We start from the raw sequence: 20,737 nt of genomic DNA, 5'->3' as shown, positions 1-20,737 counted from the left end.
ATAATAGATACAGAGGCAGAGCTGCCTCAAACAGATTGTCAAACTGCAGGGGGAAGGCCGGGGAGGGTTGGGGGGCAGGAGGGAGGGGAGTAAGAGATCAACCAAAGGACTTGTATGCATGCATATAAGCATAACCAATGGACATAAGACACTGGGGGATAGGGGAGGCTAGGGGACTGTCAAGGGCAGGGGGAAAAAAAGAACATATTAATACCCTTTGTAATACTTTAAGCAATAAAAAAAATACAGAAAACAAACAAACAAAAAACTCAGATTGCTAGGTCTTACCCGGAGAGTTCCTGACTCAGTACATCTGGAATGGGATCTAAGAAGTTATAATTCTAGCACGATCCCAGGTGATGCTAATGTTCCTTGTCTGGGGACCACATTGTGAGAACTGCTGGTACAGAGGAAGGGAACTACTGGAGTCTGACTGAACAAAGGGGTTTGTGAAACACAGTTTAAGCAAAGCCATGCACCTAGAAATTTGGTGTTTGCTTTTCCTTTCTATTAGATGGTATATGTTATTATTGATTATGTGGGAAACACAATGGGACCATAAAGACAGTTATTTTTCTATAACAATTTTACCAATCTCAGAGAACTTTTTACTCCATGTTCTAGAACAGTGGTTCTCAACCTTCCTAATGCTGTGACCCTTTAATACAGTTCCTCATGTTGTGGTGACCCCCAAGCATAACATTATTTTCATTGAGAACTGTGATTTTGTTACTGTTATGAATCATAATGCAAATATCTGATATGCAGGATGTATTTAGGCGACCCCTGTGAAAGGGTCGTTCGACCCCCAAAGGGGTCACGACCCACAGGTTGAGAACCGCTGCTCTAGAAGGAACATTTTAGCATCAACATAGAGTGACTGCTATGCAATCATTTCCCCAAAATTTGGGTATTATTTTCTTTTCCATTAGTATTGTGCAATTAGAGGACAGAATAAACAATCAGTAAGAAATAATTAGCACCACTGACTTTAATGGTCAGAAACAGACCAATATATCACCAAAAGTAAGTCAGAGAATATCGGAATTTTTTGCAAGTATTGAGTATTATAACGATTATCTCCTACCATCAGGAAATATAGTGTTCCACATTAAAAATTATTTTTTTCAGATAGCTGAAAAAGCTAAAGTTGTGTTTGTTTGTTTTTAAATTTAAGGAGTAGGACATTTATGTTAACCATTTTTAGATGATAATCTTTTAAATAGGGTATACATCTCTGCCTTACGAAACAGAAAAAAACGTTTAATATTTTTTGATGACTTGGGATTATTATAAACAATGTACTGTAACTTAGAGATTATTAAGGTATTTGAGGCTAGGTGCATCTAGTAGATAAATGACTAGAACATCACAGATGAATTTATTTCCTCCCCATTAGCTAACTCATTTCAAATTCTAGAACTGTCCTTTTCCCTTGCCCTCCAATTTCTAATTTTGGGCTGCATAATTTCTAAGGTCATTTCTAAGATAAGATCCTATGGTTGGAGCACTATCATTAAAGTAAGAAGTCCAATGTCTAAATTTGTTTAATTTTTCATGAAATATTTCACCCTATTATCAACATTCACTGGTCCAGGTATTAAATCCAAAGCCTCTTTTAAAAAAAATATATTTTATTGATTTTTTACAGAGAGAAAGGGAGAGGGATAGAGAGTTAGAAACATCGATGAGAGAGAAACATCGATCAGCTGCCTCCTGCACACCTCCTACTGGGGATGTGCCCACAACTAAGGTACATGCCCTTGACCGGAATCGAACCTGGGACCCTTCAGTCTGCAGGCCAATGCTCTATTCACTGAGCCAAACCAGTTAGGGCTCCAAAGCCTCTTTAAAGTCCAATATGCAGGCTTTGTGATAGCTATTTTCTCCCAAATAATTAAAAATCTATTAAAATTGTTTTATGTCAATCCTCACCTGAGGATATGTTTAGAGAGAGGAAGGGAGAGAGAGGGAAACATTGATAAGCCCCCTCCCGCCCATGCACCCTGACTGGGGATGGAACCCATAACCCAGGTATGTGCCCTGAATGGGAATCGAACCTGGAAACCTTTTGGAGTATGGGACACTCCAACCAACTGTGCCACCCAGCCAGGGCTAAAAATCTATTTTCAATCATTCAGAATCAGATGACTATATCAGAAAAGGTAGACATACTCACCTATAAGAGTCTGGTCAGTGGCCTTGGGAAATCTACTTTCTTCATCAAGTAGGGATAGTAAACCCATTGGCTTCTGCAGAAACATATCTAGGATGGGCCGGTTATCTTCATATTCAATCACTCTGGCATCAACATCCTCATTGACATATTCATTCTGTAATAGGACATGATACATATAGAAAAATACACTTTAAAAATTTATGAATAATATATAGCTTTACAGTAATGACCTAACATCCTACATTACAGATATTATAATAAATCACTCCCTCTGACCTTGCCCTTAAACTGAGGGTGTCACTGTATTTCTCTCTCCCCAGAAACACTAGATCATTAAAGTCAGGACTGATTCCTATTCAGGGTAGTTAAAGAAGAAAAGTTTCTAGTCTCTACACCAGAATTACAGACAACTTATGATTTCAAAATGCAAGGGAATATGTTATTAATGGGCAGTAATAAAATTGTGTTCAATAGTTTATAGAATATTAATTAGGTCTATTTTAGGATTACACTTCCCTCAATGTAAGCCTTTTATCTAGTTCCAGATGTGAATGTCTCACAAATATTTATATAATAATGTTTCAGTTATTGTTAGCAAAGTGGACAGCTGTGGGTCACAGGAACAACCGATGGACTCAGAGCCAAGCACAAACAGGTGCATGTCTGGGGTCTGCCATTTAACTAGCGAATAATCCTTTGCGGTTTTCATCCTTTGTAAGCTTCCACTTTCTCATGTATTCAGTGGAGCTCACAATCTTCATCTAACAAAAGTCAAAATATCCGGCACAGTAATAATATTTTGCTGTTGAGTATATAAGATTCATAAAATAAAGAACAAGGAACAACAATTACTGTACGATCATGGTTCCAGAACAACATAGTGATGATGATCTGCTTTCCAAAAGGGACACGGAGAACTGTGCTACATAAGTGTTTCTATGACTTTGCCTTCGTATTGTGTCCCTACTTCATAGTCTAGAAAAGAGAGGACACACATGACATCTGAACAATGACTTGTAGCAATACTTACGTACAGGATGCTCACCGGCTCTCAGGTGAGAAAGCTACTATTACTGGAAGTGTATCAGATAACCACAGATTCAGGAAGAATGTCCTGCTCCACCCACAAATTAAAATTACAGGCTATTTTTCCCTTACATATTTAACTTTAATTTTATATATTTTATATTTTTAATTCATTAAACACCGTATAATAAGGAACTGTGTTGGGTGATAAATAGATGTTTAAAACAAACTCCCTGTCCTCAGAGGGTTTAAAATATAACTTGACTGATAAGGCTACTAAATACATATTCAAAATGCGACAGATGTGACAGATAAATGTTACATGTACTACAGGAGTTCAGAGAAAGAGAAGTTATTTCTGGCATCTTCATGGAGGAATTTAGTCAATGGCAGGTGGGCCATTTGATAAGCAAAAGCTTTAATCACGACTTTTGGAGCCTCATGAAATTAAAATCTCATTTCAAAGATGTCACCAGAAAAAAAATATATGTATATTTTAAAGTAAAATCTAATACAGAAAGTGAGGCAGAACCCCTGGTCTAAGAGGTAGACAACCTGAAAGACATTTAGTTTATCCAGTACAAAAAACCAAGTGAAACAATGTCTTGATGTTTCACAGCTTTTTCTCATCTCCTAAACCCGTGGTCGGCAAACCGCGGCTCACGAGCCACATGTGGCTCTTTGGCCCCTTGAGAGTGGCTCTTCCACAAAATACCATGTGCGGGCGCGCACATACAGTGCAATTGAAACTTCGTGGCCCATGCGCTGAAGTTGGTATTTTGTGGAAGAGCCGGTATTTTGTGGAAGAGCCACACTGAAGGGGCCAAAGAGCCGCATGTGGCTCGCGAGCTGCGGTTTGCCGAGCTGCAGTTTGCTGACCACTGTCCTAAACTAATTCAGCAATCCGCTTTTTCATTTGAAGGTAACCTTGGAGAATTATGCAGACCTAGAATTACTTTATGCTGACAGCATGTTACAGCTTAAATGACAACGGCAAAGTTCAAAGGCGGTTCTGTATGTTTTATATAGAAAGCACACGAGGTTAAGGTCTAAACCAATGCATTTGTCATCTCTTTGCCGGTGTCAAAATCCACTGAATGCTTTTGTGGCAGGTCATACAGAGCAGAGATGAGGAGCTTGGAAAACAACAGGCTCCCCTTTAAGATACTTGTTAGTATTACAAACTCCAGACAAACCAACAGAGGAAAAATGTTGTTATTCAGGATTAATAAAGCGCTTTTAGTAAAATGATCATGACTTAAACATATATTATATATTGTTAGAGCAGTTATAAACTCCAAATGCTTAGTTTAGTTGTTTTTGAGCACATGCAGAGAATTGAGGCTCACCTACCACTTCAGAAAGTCCTCTGCTTTGCCCTGTACATTAAAAATACATTTTCAGCACATCAGTGGAATTACTCAGGAAAAGCTGAGCTGGTTAGCATAGGTAATCCCTACTCTGTTCAGACAGCCAGAATTCTCTTTTTGAAAAGGGTTAGATGAATTATCTTTTAAAGTATATATCAAGGGGGCAAGGAAAATCATAAGACTTGGATGCTAGGAAATTTCATCCAGAGTTAAATTCTCCTTTGTTTTTCACTGAATTTTGAGTGTGGGTTTCTAAAGTACACATTGGCAAGAAAGACCAAGGAAGGTGCACCTCCATAGCTACAGTGCTTAGGCAGCAAGCTTAAATATTTAGGGCCAATATGTCATCCCATGAGAGACCTGAGGTTACTAAAGTAAGTCCTGACTCACACAGCAGCGTGGCAGGGTGGTCACCACAGGCTGAGAGAGCCTGCAAGCTTCCACGGCAGGAGAAAAATTATGGGTATGTTACTCAGCACAGGTTAATGACACAATAAAGGCTCAATCCTCAGGTCCTCAGAGAGAACTCCTCTCATCTCCTAAACTAATTCAGCAACCTGCTTCCTGAACTGGTCATGGTCTACTACCCCTCCCCCAACCACGTGCATGTCTCTTATTTTAAAATTTTAGTCCACTTTTCTTTTTACAGTGAAAATTTTTTATATTTAGAATTAGCCAGCCCTAGCTGGTTTTGCTGGGTGGATAGCCTGTGGACTGAAGGGTCCCAGGTTCAATGACAGTCAAGGGCACATGCCCGGATTGCGAGCTTGATCCCCAGTGTGGGGTGTGCAGGAGGCAGCCAATTAATGATTCTCTCTCATCATTGATGTTTCTCTCTCTGTGTACCTCTCCCTTCCTCTCTGAAATCAATAAAATATATTTAAAAAAGAAAAAAGAATTAGCCAGCTGGACTTAGTTTAGATGACCCTAATTTTGTTGGCAACATCCAAAGCATCATAATCAGGAGCCAGTCAAACATATGCCTTCTTTTTTTTTTTTAAATATATTTTATTGATTTTTTACAGAGAGGGAGGAAGGGAGAGGGATAGAGAGTTAGAAACATTGATCAGCTGCCTCCTGCACACTCCCTACTGGGTATGTGCATGCAACCAAGGTACATGCCCTTGACTGGAATCGAACCTGGGACCGTTGAGTCCGCAGGCCAACACTCTATCCACTGAGCCAAATGGGCTGGGGCCAGTGATGGCAAATCTATGACATGCGTGTCAGAGGTGACACGCGAACTCATTTTTTTGGTTGATTTTTCTTTGTTAAATGACATTTAAATATATAAAATAAATATCAAAAATATGTCTTTGTTTTACTATGGTTGCAAATATAAAAAAATTTCTATATGTGACATGGCACCAGAGTTAAGTTAGGGTTTTTCAAAATGCTGACACGCAGAGCTCAAAAGGTTCGCCATCACTGGGCTAGGCCCTCCCATGGTCGGCAAACTGCGGCTCACAAGCCACATGCAGTTCTTTGGCCCCTTCAGTGTGGCTTTTCCACAAAATACCGGCTCTTCCACAAAATACCGACTTCTACGCATGGGCCATGAAGTTTTAATCACACTGTACGTGCATGCCCACACGTGGTATTTTGCCCGCTAGGGCAAACAATGCCTTCTTTTCTCCATCAGGCCTGATCAGGGTGTTGACCTTGACCGCGTCAATGTCATAGAGCTTCTTTATAGCCTGAATTTTTTTCCTTTTTATTGAGTTTATTGGGGTGACACTAGTTAACAAAATTATACAAGTTGCAGCTGCACTATTTTAAAACACTTCATCTGTACACTGTATTGTGTGTTCACCACCCCAAGTCAGGTTTCTACCATTTATTCCCCCTATACCTTCCTCCACCTCTTTCCCCCTCCTTTGCCCTGTACATTAAAAACACATTTAGAGCACATCAGTGGAGTTATTAAGGAAATAATGTCCATGTCCATGTCCACTGTTGTCCATGTCCATGAGTTTTTCCTCTTTCTTTTTTGCTCAATTCCTCTCCTGTCCCAGCAACGCCCTCCCCAATCAGAGCTGTCAGCTTGCTCTCTCTCTATGAGTTCATCACTATTTTGCTTGGTAGTTAATTTTCTTCATTAGATTCTACTTGAGTGAGGTCATCTGATACTTGTCTTTCTCTGACTGGCTTATTTCCCTCAGCACAATGCTCTCCAGGTCCCTCCTTGATTCATAGCCTGGTTGATCTGGTGCTTACTGGCCTTGACCTCCACAATGAACACAAGTGTATTGTTGACTTCTATCTTCTTCATGGCTGGCTGGCAGTCAGAGGGAACTCTGTGTGTGTGTGTGTGTGTGTGTGTGTGTGTGTGTGTGTGTGTGTGTGGCTGTGGACATCTTTCAGCACCACTTTCTTTGCCTTCAAAGCCTCTGCTTTAGCTTTGGCTTTGGGAGGGGAAGGTCTTCTTCACTTTTGGTGCCATCTTCATGAAAAGGCTCCACTTTATTTTTTTAAAAAAATGCTTCTACCCATTTCAAATCATGGGACAAAGAATGAATGAGATTTATATCAAGAGATGGTATCTGGAATTCACCTCGGGGTGTAGCACTGTCTCTGTATAGACCATTGTAGAAAGAGCCACATACGAAAATTCTCCAAATATTGAGGAGCACCTACAATGTGTATGTTCAGGAGTAGATGGGGTTAGAGAAGGTAGAAAAAAGATGAAAAAGGTCGAGTCCTTGTCCTGTAAGGCACAGAAACGATGCTCTCTCTGCCTTGCCATTCCAACCTAGAAGAAACATCTTTCGATTTCTCTGTTTTTGGTATATTCTCTCTTTCAGTTGTTCCACCTTATATCCTTTCTACTAGGGGGTCTCTGCTCCCTCTATTGCCACTTGCTCAGTGCGACTCTTCTCTCCGCTTTCCTTCTTTCCTTCTTATGTTGACTCACCCTGGATTTTCATGTGAAAAGATGGTCTCTTTCTTTTTCTTTTTCTCCCTCCCTTCTTCTCTTTTTTCTTCCTTTCTTTCAAATACAAGGAGCACCCTTTTCTTCTGCATTGGAGATTACTTTTCTTAGGTCTCTGGCTCTCTGAACTTACTTGTTTGTTCTATTTGTTTGTTCATGGGAAGAACCTGAGATAGGCATCAGAAGACCTAGATCCTGGTTCTGGCTTTGTTCAACCAGACTGCGACCTCGGGTAAGTCACCGGAAGTCCTTGTTGTCTGTAAAATGTAAATCATCTATTTAGGTTTCTTCTGGTTCTAACATTTCAAAATGCCAAGACTGCCTCAGTGTGTTGTGAAACTTAACGAATAAATATACATTCTGTTGACAGAACATTTCGCAAGGGGAAAAAGTCACATGAACACATATATTCCTGAAGTCTATCTTTTAGTAAAAAAATTCCCACTCACCAGCTGCTCATATGAGTGTACACACTTACAAAAACATTTCCCTCACTGGACAGAAACCATTGAGAAGCTACTCATTCTAACCACTGACAAAAATCCTCATTCTATGAGAAACATTTTAACGGTTGAAAATCTAGGATTCAGAGTGCTATTAGTGCTCAAGGTAAATTGAGTATGTTTACTATAGTGAAAAGAAACAACAACCTCTGCCACTTTTTTTTTTCTTTTGAAATAACTTCAAACTGAAAGACAACTTGCAAGAATAGTACCAAAAATCTCCCATGTCTCCTTTATTCAACTTCCTCAGTGGCTAATATTTACCACACTTGCTTTCATTCTCTTTCTTTCTATACATATTATTGTTAGTAATAACATTTTCCTGAACTAAGCATTTTAAAAAGGTAAAAATGAAGAAAACAAAGTGCCAATATGCATGTTTAAAAATCTGAACACTTGATGTAAAATAAAATGTATAATTTGAAGTTGATTTCTTCCTGTATTTTCTATTCAAAGCTGGTATTAATGATCCTGCTGATTTTTATGTTAATACTAATGGCAAACCACAGGGAATGTTGTTCATCATTATCTTGAGATGATGTGGGTCATTCATTCAGAATCTGACAAGTAATCTATGAGAAAGTATTTTGGATAATTCCTGATAAAATATACATATTTTATTTCACATACTAGAGGCCTGGTGCACGAATTTGTGCACAGGTGGGGTCCCTTGGCCTGGCCATCTCACCAAGTCCTGATCGGGGCTGGCTGGTGGGTGTGGGGGGCGGGGGAGGGACCGTAGGAGGTTGGCAGGCAACTCCTGCATTGAGTGTCTGCCCCCTGATGGTCAGTGCACATCATAGCTACCAGCCAGTTGTCTGGCTGTCTGGTTGTAATGGTCACTTAGGCTTTTATATTATAGACTAGGGGCCCGGTGCATGAAATTCATGCACTTGGGGGGGTGTCCCTTAGCCCAGCCTCTGCTCCCTCTCACATACTGGGAGCCCTCAGGGGATGTCTTAGTGACAGCTTAGGCCCACTCCCTGCTCCCCTTGGGGAGTGGTCCTAAGATGCAGTCTGGCCTCCCTTTGTGGGAGGCGACCGGGCTGATCAGGAGAAGGCACCAGCCCCATCACCCTGCTGCTGCAGCCACTGCCAGTCACCGCAGCCAGCAAGGTTTTTTCATCAACACGGACTACAATCCCTTCACCATGAAAAAATGACAACTTTCTTTAGGCATTTTCAAGATGTGTCTTTCAGATAATAATAATTTCTTTATTATTTTTTTATCCTCACCTGTGGATATGTTTCCATTGATTTTTAGAGACTGTGGAAGAGAAAGGGAAAGACAGAGAGAAACATCAAAGTGAGAGGAACACTTTGATTGGTTGCCACCTGCATGAGCCCTGACCTGGGCCCCCGCCAGGGAGGAGCCTGCAACCTAGGTACATGCCCTTGGTCAGAATTGAACCCAGACCCTGCCATCGGCAGGCCAAGGCATTATCCACTGAGCCAAACAGGCTAGGGCAGGATATGACATTTCTTAGCTCACCAGCAGTGGACCTTTGTTTTTTTCGCCAGGAGTGTGGTGAAAAACCCTAGATCACCTTTTTGGTTTCTTATTACCCAAGTTACTAAGAATATTACCAGTGGCATACAGGGAGCTTAGCCAATGAGCGGTCAGAAAAGGTGTTTCCTCTGTAGTTCACACCAATCGCTGGCTTGGACCCGGCCCAGGCCTGACGCCTCTGGCCCAGGCTTCAGGCCTGGGCAGGGGACCCCCATCTCCCCCTGATCACTGGCTTCACCCTCGCCCAGGCCTGACACCTCGGCCAGAGGTGTCGATCCCCATCACCCTCTGATCGCCGGATGGGCCCCTTGCCCAGGCCTGATGCCTCCGCCTGAGGTGTCAGGCCTGGGCAGGGGACCCCATCTCCCCCCGATCACCGGCTTCTGGGCGGCTTCTGGGATCGCACACTGGGGCCTGGATGGCGGCTCTCACACTGGCGGCTGTGCTGTCCTGCTCTGCCTGCAGTATGCAAATTAGCCGCCATCTTTGTTGGCAGTTAATTTGCATATTGTGCTGATTTGCCAATGGGAGGCATAGCGAAGGTATGGTCAATTACCATGTTTTTCTATTATTAGACAGGATATTTAATGAACTTTGAAGGAAGGAATTTCAAGTGGTGCTCTTAGGGCAGCGGTTCTCAACCTGTGGGTCGCGACCCCTTTGGCGGTCGAACAACCCTTTCACAGGGGTCGCCTAAGACCATCCTGCATATCAGATATTTACATTACAATTCATAACAGTAGCAACATTACAGTTATGAAGCAGCAACGAAAATAATTTTATGGTTGGGTCACAATATGAGGAACTGCATTTAAAGGGCCAGAAGGTTGAGACCCACTGTCTTAGAGCATTTCCTTTTTATCAGAAAGAGGCATATAATGCATGTTAAGATGAAAAGTCTTTTTGTGTATGATACCTATTTTTGAAAGCTCTTTAAAAGTCATAAAGAGTTTTGCAAATTTATATTCTATTGATGGGCACTGGCTTCAGATAAGGAGGCATTTTTACTGGAAAATCAGAAATGTAACTTTCTATACATTCCTTTCAACTTAAATGTATTTCTCCTTTACTGTCATGTTTAAATCTTTACCAAATAATTTTTTTTTTCAGTTTGGCAACAGTATGCTTTAACCTTACATATAGAAACTATTTCAAGTATATGGATCTATGCTCCTAATTATATATCTCATTTAAAATTATCTTTTATCATAATTAAAAGGTTTTGAAAAATGTTATCAAATTATCAAAATAAATCTCCACATTGCATTACGGTGCTGACCCAACTTCATGGGTGCAAAGAGAAACATGTGTAGCACAGTGTTGAGTGAGGGATGACGTGGGCACGGAACCCAAGAGGTTGCCTGTGAGAACCAAGGGAGAGGAAGACACACCCCCGCCAGGAGCTGCTGCTGGGCTACTCCACGAATACCTTATCATTTCGATGTCAAGTTACTGGCGTGCCATGTTTGGCACGCATGCCAGGGGTTGGCACACAGGGTTTCGCGTGTCAGCCTAATAAATTAGGGTTGGCACGCAGAAGAATTTTGAGTCAGAGATTTTGCTGGTTTTGGCATGAACTCACAAAAAGGTTGCCCACCCCTGTCCTAGTATGTGAGAAGTGTAAGGAACATTTGAATGTGATCTCAAACAGTAACTCAAGTCTTGGCTGAGCATTTAAAAAGGAACATTTGTTGTATCAAGGGTTTCTTAAATGTCTGGCTATTTTAATGCCTAAAGAAACTGCCTATAAATGTCCTTTATCACTTGGAAAGTTAAAATAAGACAAATGCTACCACCACAGCAGGGAAGATTTATTTAGTAGGGAAGAAAGTTGGATATAAAATAAAAATTCACATTTTGCAAGCAAAACAATTTGAAGACATTTATAAGGGGTTTATTTTAAATTACCCACACATTTTTTATCTGAAGGCTGATTTTTAGTTTACGATGTTAATAAAGTTGAAAATGTAGATATTAGATAATTGAATGAATGTTTGTCCTTTGTAATTGTCACAAATCATGTAGAGCCCACATTAAAAAATCTCAAAAGCTTTCATCTTCAGGATATGAACAACTGGAGATGAAGTCATACACATAATTTTCAGCAAGAAGCCAGAGCATTATTACAGTTATTGTTTCTGTTATGTGCTGTAAATAGTTTCCTGCATATAAAATGATTCCTGACTTTTAATTCTAAACCCACAGGTACTTACATAAGGGATACATGTAACAACTTATCCTCATACAGAAAAAAAGTATTAATAGCTCACTTAAGAAATGAGCTTTAGTTCAGTTATTAGCCAGAAAGCTGAGCTGTACTAATGGATAAGAAAGCTCATCCTAGTATAAACAGGCATGTCAGGAAGTAGAGTGAATCTTCAGGGTCTAGAACAATGCTTTGTAGTATCCTAACAGCCTTAAAGAGCAATGGCATCTGTTCCAATTCAAATCATGCCCAGGGGTGATGAATTAATGGTTTGTGTGCATTCCCCTTGATTTGAAACATAAACTTGAGGGAATAAGGTTCATTTTTTTTATATGTTCATACTATAATGATTATGCCTTAGTGCAAAATTAAAACAAAGGACAAAACCGACCACTACAGCGCTAACATGACTAACTTGAAGAGAATGTCAAGTTTGCTATCACACTTTTTACTGTTGAGCTCTCTTTTACATGGAAGAAAACCTGAAAATGAAAAAATACTGCCTGCCCCCCGCCCCCCACCCCGCCAAATCTTGGTTACATAATTATTACCATGGAGATTCAGTGTGAGGGCTGTTGTAGAAAGATGCCTCCTGCATGGAAAATGAGATAACTTGTTTCCTGTTCTTAGAGCTGCTAACTAAAGGCTTTCAGAAAAATATGGAAGTAAACAGTGTGCATCAATAGAACCCTACACAGATGTAAGGGGAAATATGAATAATCTATTTGTGGAATGAATAAATTAAAAGAAAGACATATACTTTATGGTTGCAGCTCATTTAAAAGAGTTTGACTCTGGAATTTTTTTTTTTTAAATATATTTTATTGATTTTATGCAGAGAGGAAGGGAGACAGATAGAGAGTTAGAAACATCGATGGGAGAGAAACATCGATCAGCCGCCTCCTGCACATCTCCTACTGGGGATGTGCCCGCAACCCAGGTACATGCCCTTGACCGGAATCGAACCTGGGACCCTTCAGTCCACAGGCCGACGCTCTATCCACTGAGCCAAACCGGTTTCAGCGACTCTGGAATTTTAAAAGGTTTTAACTATATTCCTCATCATCTATTTGCAGGGATGGGGACTTAAGTTATTATCTAACGCTCAAACTACTGTCTGCAGATGCAAATCATCCCTTTGAATTTTATTAAATTCGATCTGTATAAAATGGTTCTTCTAGTGCTAGAAAAGCATGAAAACTTCAAATATTATTAAATATCAAACTCCAGAAAATTTTCAGAACCTATCAGTTTACACAGTAGGAAAATAATTCTACCATAGACCAGCTATCTTAGATATTCCAAATATCTAGATAATAAGAGGGGAAAAAAACGATACAAGTTCTGGATGCTCTTGTTTGGGTGTTGAGATTCCAAGACATGCAATTTATGTCCACAGAAAAGTGGTTATGAAAAGAAAGGAGGCATACATGCCATCAAGCTAAAAGTGAGGGTCCCAGATTTCAGAACTTTAACAGCAATACAAATGGTTAGTTGGAGGCAAGCATTCCAAGAAACAAAACTATTCAGCCAGCAAGTCACAAATTAATAGGTCACTGTCATAAACTCACTAAAAATGTTTTCCTGTAGTCCATTGATTATTGTTTTAATGGAAAGTAAAGGGAAAATGATACTCAAAATGCCTTTGTAACCAACTTTGTTGGAGTGTACCAGTGTATAACTGCAGGTAAAATGAACCTGGGAGAAATAAGGAAATGCTTTCAGGAAACCTGTATTTGTGTTCTAATGTTGGACTGTCAACAAAGAGAACATTTGCTGGTTTAAGCAGGACCAGAAGTTGTTTCATCTGGGAAGGTGCTGCCTGAGGCAGGGTGCCTTTCGCTCAGATTGGCCAAATTTGTTGTATGTGCATGAAATTGAGAACAGCATGTCCTACTGAATAACAGCAAGGACTTTATTAATGGAAGGAGTTCTGTGTTAGACCGAACCTGTGATTATATTCTACCAAAAAAAAAAATGTGACCATGACTTTAATTAATGACTTGTCTTACTACCTAGTTCTCACTTATAGAAATTAGTATAAGTGTGCTCTCTTTATCTGTGACAGCTAATCATACAACTACAGTTAGCATTTCTCAGTTACGTTTTTTGCCTTCACAGGAAATGACAGTGAAAGAAAAAAACACACACGTGCAACCACATTTTAAAATTAAGAGAATCACTGACTAATCTTGTATTGAACAAATCACACATTCATCACACACTCAGCTGCCTGGTCCTTAAGATTATGAAGCAGAGGTTCTTGGATCACTTCTCTAGGAAGTCACTTGAAAGAATTGGGAATAGCCTTAATTCATCACTGGATCCTAGTTAAAATTTTAAATTGGGGACACTTTTGAGTTGTTTTGTCTAGAAAACTTCTCAGGTACATTTTTTTAAAGGGTAGAGAAGGGTAAAGGGGGAGGGTAAATGGTCATGAATGGAGAGTTGACTTGGAGTGGTGAACACACAATACAGTGTACAGATTATGTGTTTTAACTTGGTCACCTGAAACCTGTGTAATTTGTTAACCAGTGTACCCCAATAATTCTATAAAAAGGAAAAAAAGTATCTTATAGAATAGTCTCATTTGTAGCAAGCTCAAAGACAAAAAAAATTAAGAGTGTTAGAATCATGCATGGGATTCAAGACTATCAATAAAAGTGAATTATAAATTGTAACATTCTATAAAAGTCAAAAGCAAGTAATAATAAAAGATCTGTACATTGGTTTAAAGGCTAATTCCAATAAATCAGGTCCTAATATTAACCTCCAAAAGAGAATAACAGAAGTCTATCAACACAAGCTCTTAATAATCAGATGGGAAATACATGGAGATAAATCTTGTCTCCTGAAGCAGGTAACCCCAATTTTTTTTTTTTACTTGTTTCAATCTCTGGTTAGAATGAATTCTGTGAACAGTGTGAAGCATTAAAGCAAGATTAACTTAATTTAATAAATATTTGTTGAGCAGTTGCTATATGTCAGGGTCAAGGATAGGACTCTTTAGAGGAGCTAGCATTTAGGCCAGTAATTCTCAACATTGGAAAACACTGGGAACCTTAAAAAACAGTGGTATCTGGGTCTCAGCCCAAGAGATCTAATTTGATTGGTCCGGGATAGGGGCTGGGCACTAGACTTACAAAATTCCCCAAGTAACTCTACTATGCAGCCAGGGTTTAGAACCATTGGTGTAGAAGATGGTACAGAAAGAGTAAAGGAAGAACTATCAAAGAGGAAAAGAAATAGAAGGGTGGTGTTAGTAATGCTAAAGGAGGGGTTTTCCAATAATAGGAATCTGTCAATAGGGTTGAAAATCACAGAAAGACTAATAATGTGTGGAGTAAAACATTTCTGGTACTAATGATGAGGAGATTAGGAAGGGCCATTCTGATTCAGTGAGGGTGGTCCAGCCAGATGCTGTGGGTTCAATGTACCAGGTGGGAAAGAAATCAATACAAAGCAGTGAGTATTGAATATGCTTTCAAAGAGCTTGTCTGTGAAGGAAAGAGAGAGAGAGAGCCTGGTGATGAGATTGGGCAAACACAGATTAAAAAGTATGGTTTTATTTTTTTATTTTTTGGCTTAAGAAATGTCAAGATCTAAATATTTTCTTTTGTGACCACTGTTCTCAAAATGCAATTTCAAAGTTAATGCTCAATAAGCCTAAATATTTTAAATCAAAAGAGATTCAAGTACCTCTAATTTATCTCAAATTTAAATAAAAACTTCAGTTGTAATCAGTAAATACAACTTTCATATATTATTTTAAAGGAGACAAATGACATACTGAATATGACTATTTCTTTTAGACTTGATAAAATATTTAAAACAGTCTTAATACTACAGTTTTACCAAATGCAATTCAAGTAAATCTCTGATTTTTCTCTAAGGAAGAATATTTTTGAAGCTGAATCATGAATTGCACATTGTACCCTGACAAAATTACTGTTTCACGGCATTTGCATCAAACCCATTATCTTGTGTTCTGTTGCCTAGTTACTGGAATTCTGAAGTTTAATGCATTTTAGATGGATATTTAAATTTCAAACAGAATTTCATACAGAAAGAGAAACAGTTGGATGCATCTATTTAAATTTCCAAAGGAAACGTCTTTGTTTGCAAGGGCTCAGGCTTGCTAAGTTTTGGAGAATGGTGCACTGATATTCGATGGAGGACATTCAACATCAAATATACTAGTTTTTTTGGCTTGTATTTGTTTTTCCTATGGGAATGAAGTGAGTAAATATTTTCTTTCTTTTTTTATATTTTATTGATTTTTTACAGAGAGGAAGGGAGAGGGATAGAGAGCTAGAAACATCGATGAGAGAGAAACATCGATTCAGCTGCCTCCTGCACACTCCCTACTGGGTATGTGCCCGCAACCAAGGTACATGCCCTTGACCAGAATCGAACCTGGGTCCCTTGAGTCCACAGGCCGACGCTCTATTCACTGAGCCAAACCGGTTAGGGCGAGAAAATATTTTCTTTGTATTAAATGTTTAAGGCTTTAAATCTATGATTTAAGTCAGTGATGGCGAACCTTTTGAGTTCGGCGTGTCAGCATTTTGAAAAACCCTAACTTAACTCTGGTGCCGTGTCACGTATAGAAATTTTTTGATATTTGCAACCATAGTAAAACAAAGAATTATATTTTTGATATTTATTTTATATATTTAAATGCCATTTAACAAAGAAAAATCAATAAAAAAAATGAGTTCGCGTGTCACCTCTGACATGCGTGTCATAGGTTCACCATCACTGATTTAGGTCATGCTTCATTAGTACAAGTCTGCTTATAACACACAGGCATGCATCTTTATAGTACATTGACTTACCTGTTCCCATGCAAACACATGTTGATTAAAATAATACTGAATTTGTTCATTTGCAATGTTAATGCAAAGCTGCTCAAAGGAATTTTTTTTGAAATTTTCAAAGCCAAATATATCCAGTATGCCAATGCTCAGTTCATCACCATTCCCACTGGAAAATTAGAGATATTATTTTGAGTTCTTATTTACTTTCTTAAAAGGTACTATAAATCAGGTTATCTCAAAGTATGTTTTTGTGATTTATCTAAAAACCTACTACCAGCATACACACTTAAAGTGAAATTGTTAATTGAAAAGGTTTCCCTCCATAGAACTAAAAGATAAATTAGGTAGCATCAATTTTAATATGAAAATGGTCAATATTTTTCTTGTACTATAGAAACCACTGGTATACTATCTTTATATTTAAACAAAAGAAACATTATTCATATGGGTTTATGAGCACAAGATCACAACCCTGAGCGAGTCATCATTCATAGAGAAAATATAGCTAGCATTCAGAACATAGCAAAAATATAGTCAATAAAAACCATACCAAAAAACACACATTCTGTGAAAGAGCAGACTTAGTCTTTAATTTTAGGGCAACAATGAAAACATCTTGCTAAAAATATTTCAATTATTTTAAAGAATTCTTATGTATTATAGGGTCATTCACTCATAATTTAAAAATATGCAACAAATGATAACCCAAAGGAAGGTGTAAATATATGTGGATTTGTTTTATAATTAAATATTTAAAAATGCAATTAAATACTATTTTGCAATTACACATTACAAATGCATTTTTTCCTGCTCTTACATAATGGCTATCTCTGCTCACTAAAGGTTAGATACTTGGTCAAAAGTCTGCTCCTCCTCCAAGAAATACCTACATTCCCAAAAAGGAAAGAACAAACATTAGTCCTGTGTCCACCATTTATATAACCTACGTTATTATTCTTGGTGTTGGGTGAGGCAGGGCTTTGGAAATGACAGCCAGCAACTGCAAGCTGTGAACTGGGGGATACTCTCTATATCAGTGGTTCTCAACCTTCCTAATGCCGCGACCCTTTAATACAGTTCCTCATGTTGTGGTAACCCCCAACCATAAAATTATTTTCGTTGCTACTTCATAACTGTAATTTTGCTACTGTTATGAATCGTAATGTAAATATCTGATATGCAGGATGTATTTTCATTGTTACAAATTGAACATAATTAAAGCATAGTGATTAATCAGAAAACAATATGTAATTATATATGTGTTTTCCGATGGTCTTAGGCAACCCCTGTGAAAGGGTCGTTCGACCCCCAAAGGGGTCGCGACCCACAGGTTGAGAACCCCTGCTCTATATTGGGAGGAATAGACTGCACTTAGAATGTAGACTTACAAAACATTTTGAATATGTGATGGGATCAACAAAAGGAAAACTATCAAATATTTCTGAAAGTTCTTAAAAGTAAACAGTGAGTATACTTTTATGTGGTTATATGAGGCAAAATGTCGAGTTAAAAGTTATACTGGTTCAGTCAAAATGATTATTCTTTTGTCATCTCTGTTCCACAGGATTTTACTGAGCTAAATAACTATCATGTACAATAATATATCAGATCCAGTCAGATAGCATACGGTTTAGCAAGGAGGTAATGAAGCAATTTGAAGATAATTTTGACTGGATCATATTATGGTGCAATGTGTATTTCAGTGGAAAAATAACAATAAATTGCATCCTGAAATGTATATAAAATGATTTTTTATATTTAATAAGCAAGTGTGAATGAAGTGACCTTAAGGCAGGTATTCATCTTCTTTATTCATTTTCAAATTTCTAAAGGTTGTATAATTTGTGGCGGAGCAAAACTTTAGATGTAAGTGAAAGGTATCTATGCACAATCCCTGCACATAGAAAGCACACAACGATGGCTATGGTTACCTTTAGTTCTAAGATGAGGCATCAGGCAAGGTGTAGACTAAGATCACATAACACTGTTTATATCCTGAATGTACTATTCACTAGTTATTTAGAGCATTTCTGAACCAAATTTCATGGATAGTCATAATACCTACCTCTCCAGGATTATAGTGAAAGTTAAAATATGAAAGAAGTTTTTCTTTGTCTTCAAGATTTAATTCAAAATCTCAAAACAAAAACAAAACACTGCTGAATTGACATTTTATACAAGTATAAAATGGCATGCACTTCACAGTACACCTTCTAATTAAAAGATATAAATTAATAGGTCACATTAAAAATTCACTTTCTGCCCTAACTGGTTTGGCTCAGTGGATAGAGTGTTGACCTGAAGACTGAAGGATCCCAGGTTCAATTCTAGTCAAGGGCACATGCCCGGGTTATGGGCTCAATCCCCAGTGGAGGGCGTGCAGGAGGCAGCCAAATAATGATTCTCTCTCATCATTGATGTTTCTATCTCTCCCTCTCCCTTCATCTCTAAAATCAATAAAAATATATTGTAAAAAATTCACTTTCTATTATGTTTATTCATATTGCTGGCACAATGAATTGGAACTAGTAGGAAATAAAGCAGATCTATTGAAATATAATGTTAATAAATTAAGTGATACTGGTTAGAAACATCTTCAAAGGGACTCTGATATAATCAATAAATTACAACACAGATTTACATCATCTGACATTTGGAAAAAAATGTGTCCATAAAAATTTTTACCTTGGTGATGTGTCATGCTTCAACAAGCTGTTAATGCGATTAACTATCCAACTAAAGAGACGGCCATATAAAGTTTTAGCCATAGCATCTCTGACATCAGTAGCTTTTTCTACAGTGTTGGGTCGTATAATGGTTTCTCCTCTAGTGACCACACAGTGGGAGGTGAGGGCTTCTTGTAGCTCATCTGACTGAATGCAAAGCAAAGAAGCAGCTAAAAAAATAAACAGATGTTTGGTTAGAAGAAATTATGGCAATGAAGAAACTTTCCAGAGAAAGAAAATATCTTAATTCATCCTCTTGATATGATATGAAATGATATGAAATATGCAAAGATTTTATAATCCTATGTAATAAAAGGCTAATATGCAAATAGACCAAACGGCGGAACAACCAGAACAACCAAACAACCGATCACTATGATGTGTGCTGACCACCAGGGGCCATGTGTGAAATACGGCAGGCGTTGGTCGTGGTGGGATGGTGGAGCAGGTGAACCTGGGTGCCAGACCAAGGTAGGGTGCTGGTCGCTATCATCAGGGTGAGTCTCTGGTGCTTACTGAAAATTCTTTTCTCCCATGTGCCTCAGTCCCATCCAGTGCTTGCACCTGCAGCTGGTGCCTGGCACCAGTCCTGATAGCTCAGTGCCAACAGCGGGTGGGAGCAGCGGCTGCCAGCCCTGATCACCCCTGAGGGCTTCTCCACCTCCCCCAGCTCCTGAAGGGCGATTGGGGCAGCAGCTGCCATTCGCACCTACTAATGGTGCTGGCCCCAATTGCTCCGGGCCATCAGCAGGTGTGAGCAGTGGTGGCAGGAACAGGGTTGCCGACAGACAGGGAACCAGGGACCACGGCAGAAGGGGCCAGGTAGGGGGCAGAGGATGGACCGAGACCTGCTCCTGTGCCTACCACAGCCTCCCGACCCACAGTTCCTTGCAAGGTGCACGAATTCATGCACTCGGCCCCTAGTGTAAAAATAAGTTACTGTTCACTAATAGTCCTGGATCATTTTTCTCCATTTCTTTTGACTGGTCAAATGTGGGATGCTATAAAATAGAGCACAGACTAAACTAAACTGGCTCACTGACTGAAACATGTTCACAGGTGAGTGGTTGTTTGTAAGATGCCAAACGTAATTTCACTGAATTATGTTAAATAATTTAAAAACATTGCTAATAGACTTGGTATAAATTTTTTTTTCTTTTTTCTTTTTTTATTATTAGTTAAGGTATTACAAATGTGTCCTCATCCCCCCCTTTAACCCCCAACCTCCCCCCCACACACAAACTCATGCTCCCATCCCCCCGTTGTCCATGTCCATTGGTTTGGCTTATATACATGTATACAAGTCCTTCTGTTGATCTCTTCCCCTTACCCCCGCCCTCCCCTACTTTCCTTCTGGGGATTGATAGCCTGACCGCTGTTTCTCAGTCTTTGGGTCTGTCCCTTTTCATCAGTCTATGTTGTTCTCTATAATCCACAAATGAGTGAGATCATGTGGTATTTATCT

The 20,737-nt window shown here is 39.0% G+C and overlaps 1 protein-coding gene across 1 annotated transcript in view; it reads right to left on the bottom strand.

The window, feature by feature from the left end:
• The window catches only part of MYO3A (myosin IIIA), a gene marked incomplete at its 5' end in the record, with an annotated part of 203,401 nt that overhangs the window by 73,127 nt on the left and 109,537 nt on the right, over window positions 1-20,737 (bottom strand). Inside the window, 3 exons of the mRNA XM_081104147.1 lie at window positions 2,180-2,333; window positions 16,565-16,712; window positions 19,232-19,442. Of these exons, the coding sequence (XP_080960273.1) occupies window positions 2,180-2,333; window positions 16,565-16,712; window positions 19,232-19,442 (513 nt within the window). The remainder of the gene's footprint in view (window positions 1-2,179; window positions 2,334-16,564; window positions 16,713-19,231; window positions 19,443-20,737) is intronic.

This window comes from Myotis nattereri (genome assembly GCF_964212035.1).
Source record: "Myotis nattereri genome assembly, chromosome: 1".
NCBI lineage: Eukaryota > Metazoa > Chordata > Mammalia > Chiroptera > Vespertilionidae > Myotis > Myotis nattereri.
Note: the sequence above shows the minus strand (reverse complement) of the source record. Positions and strands in the feature narration are given on the sequence as shown.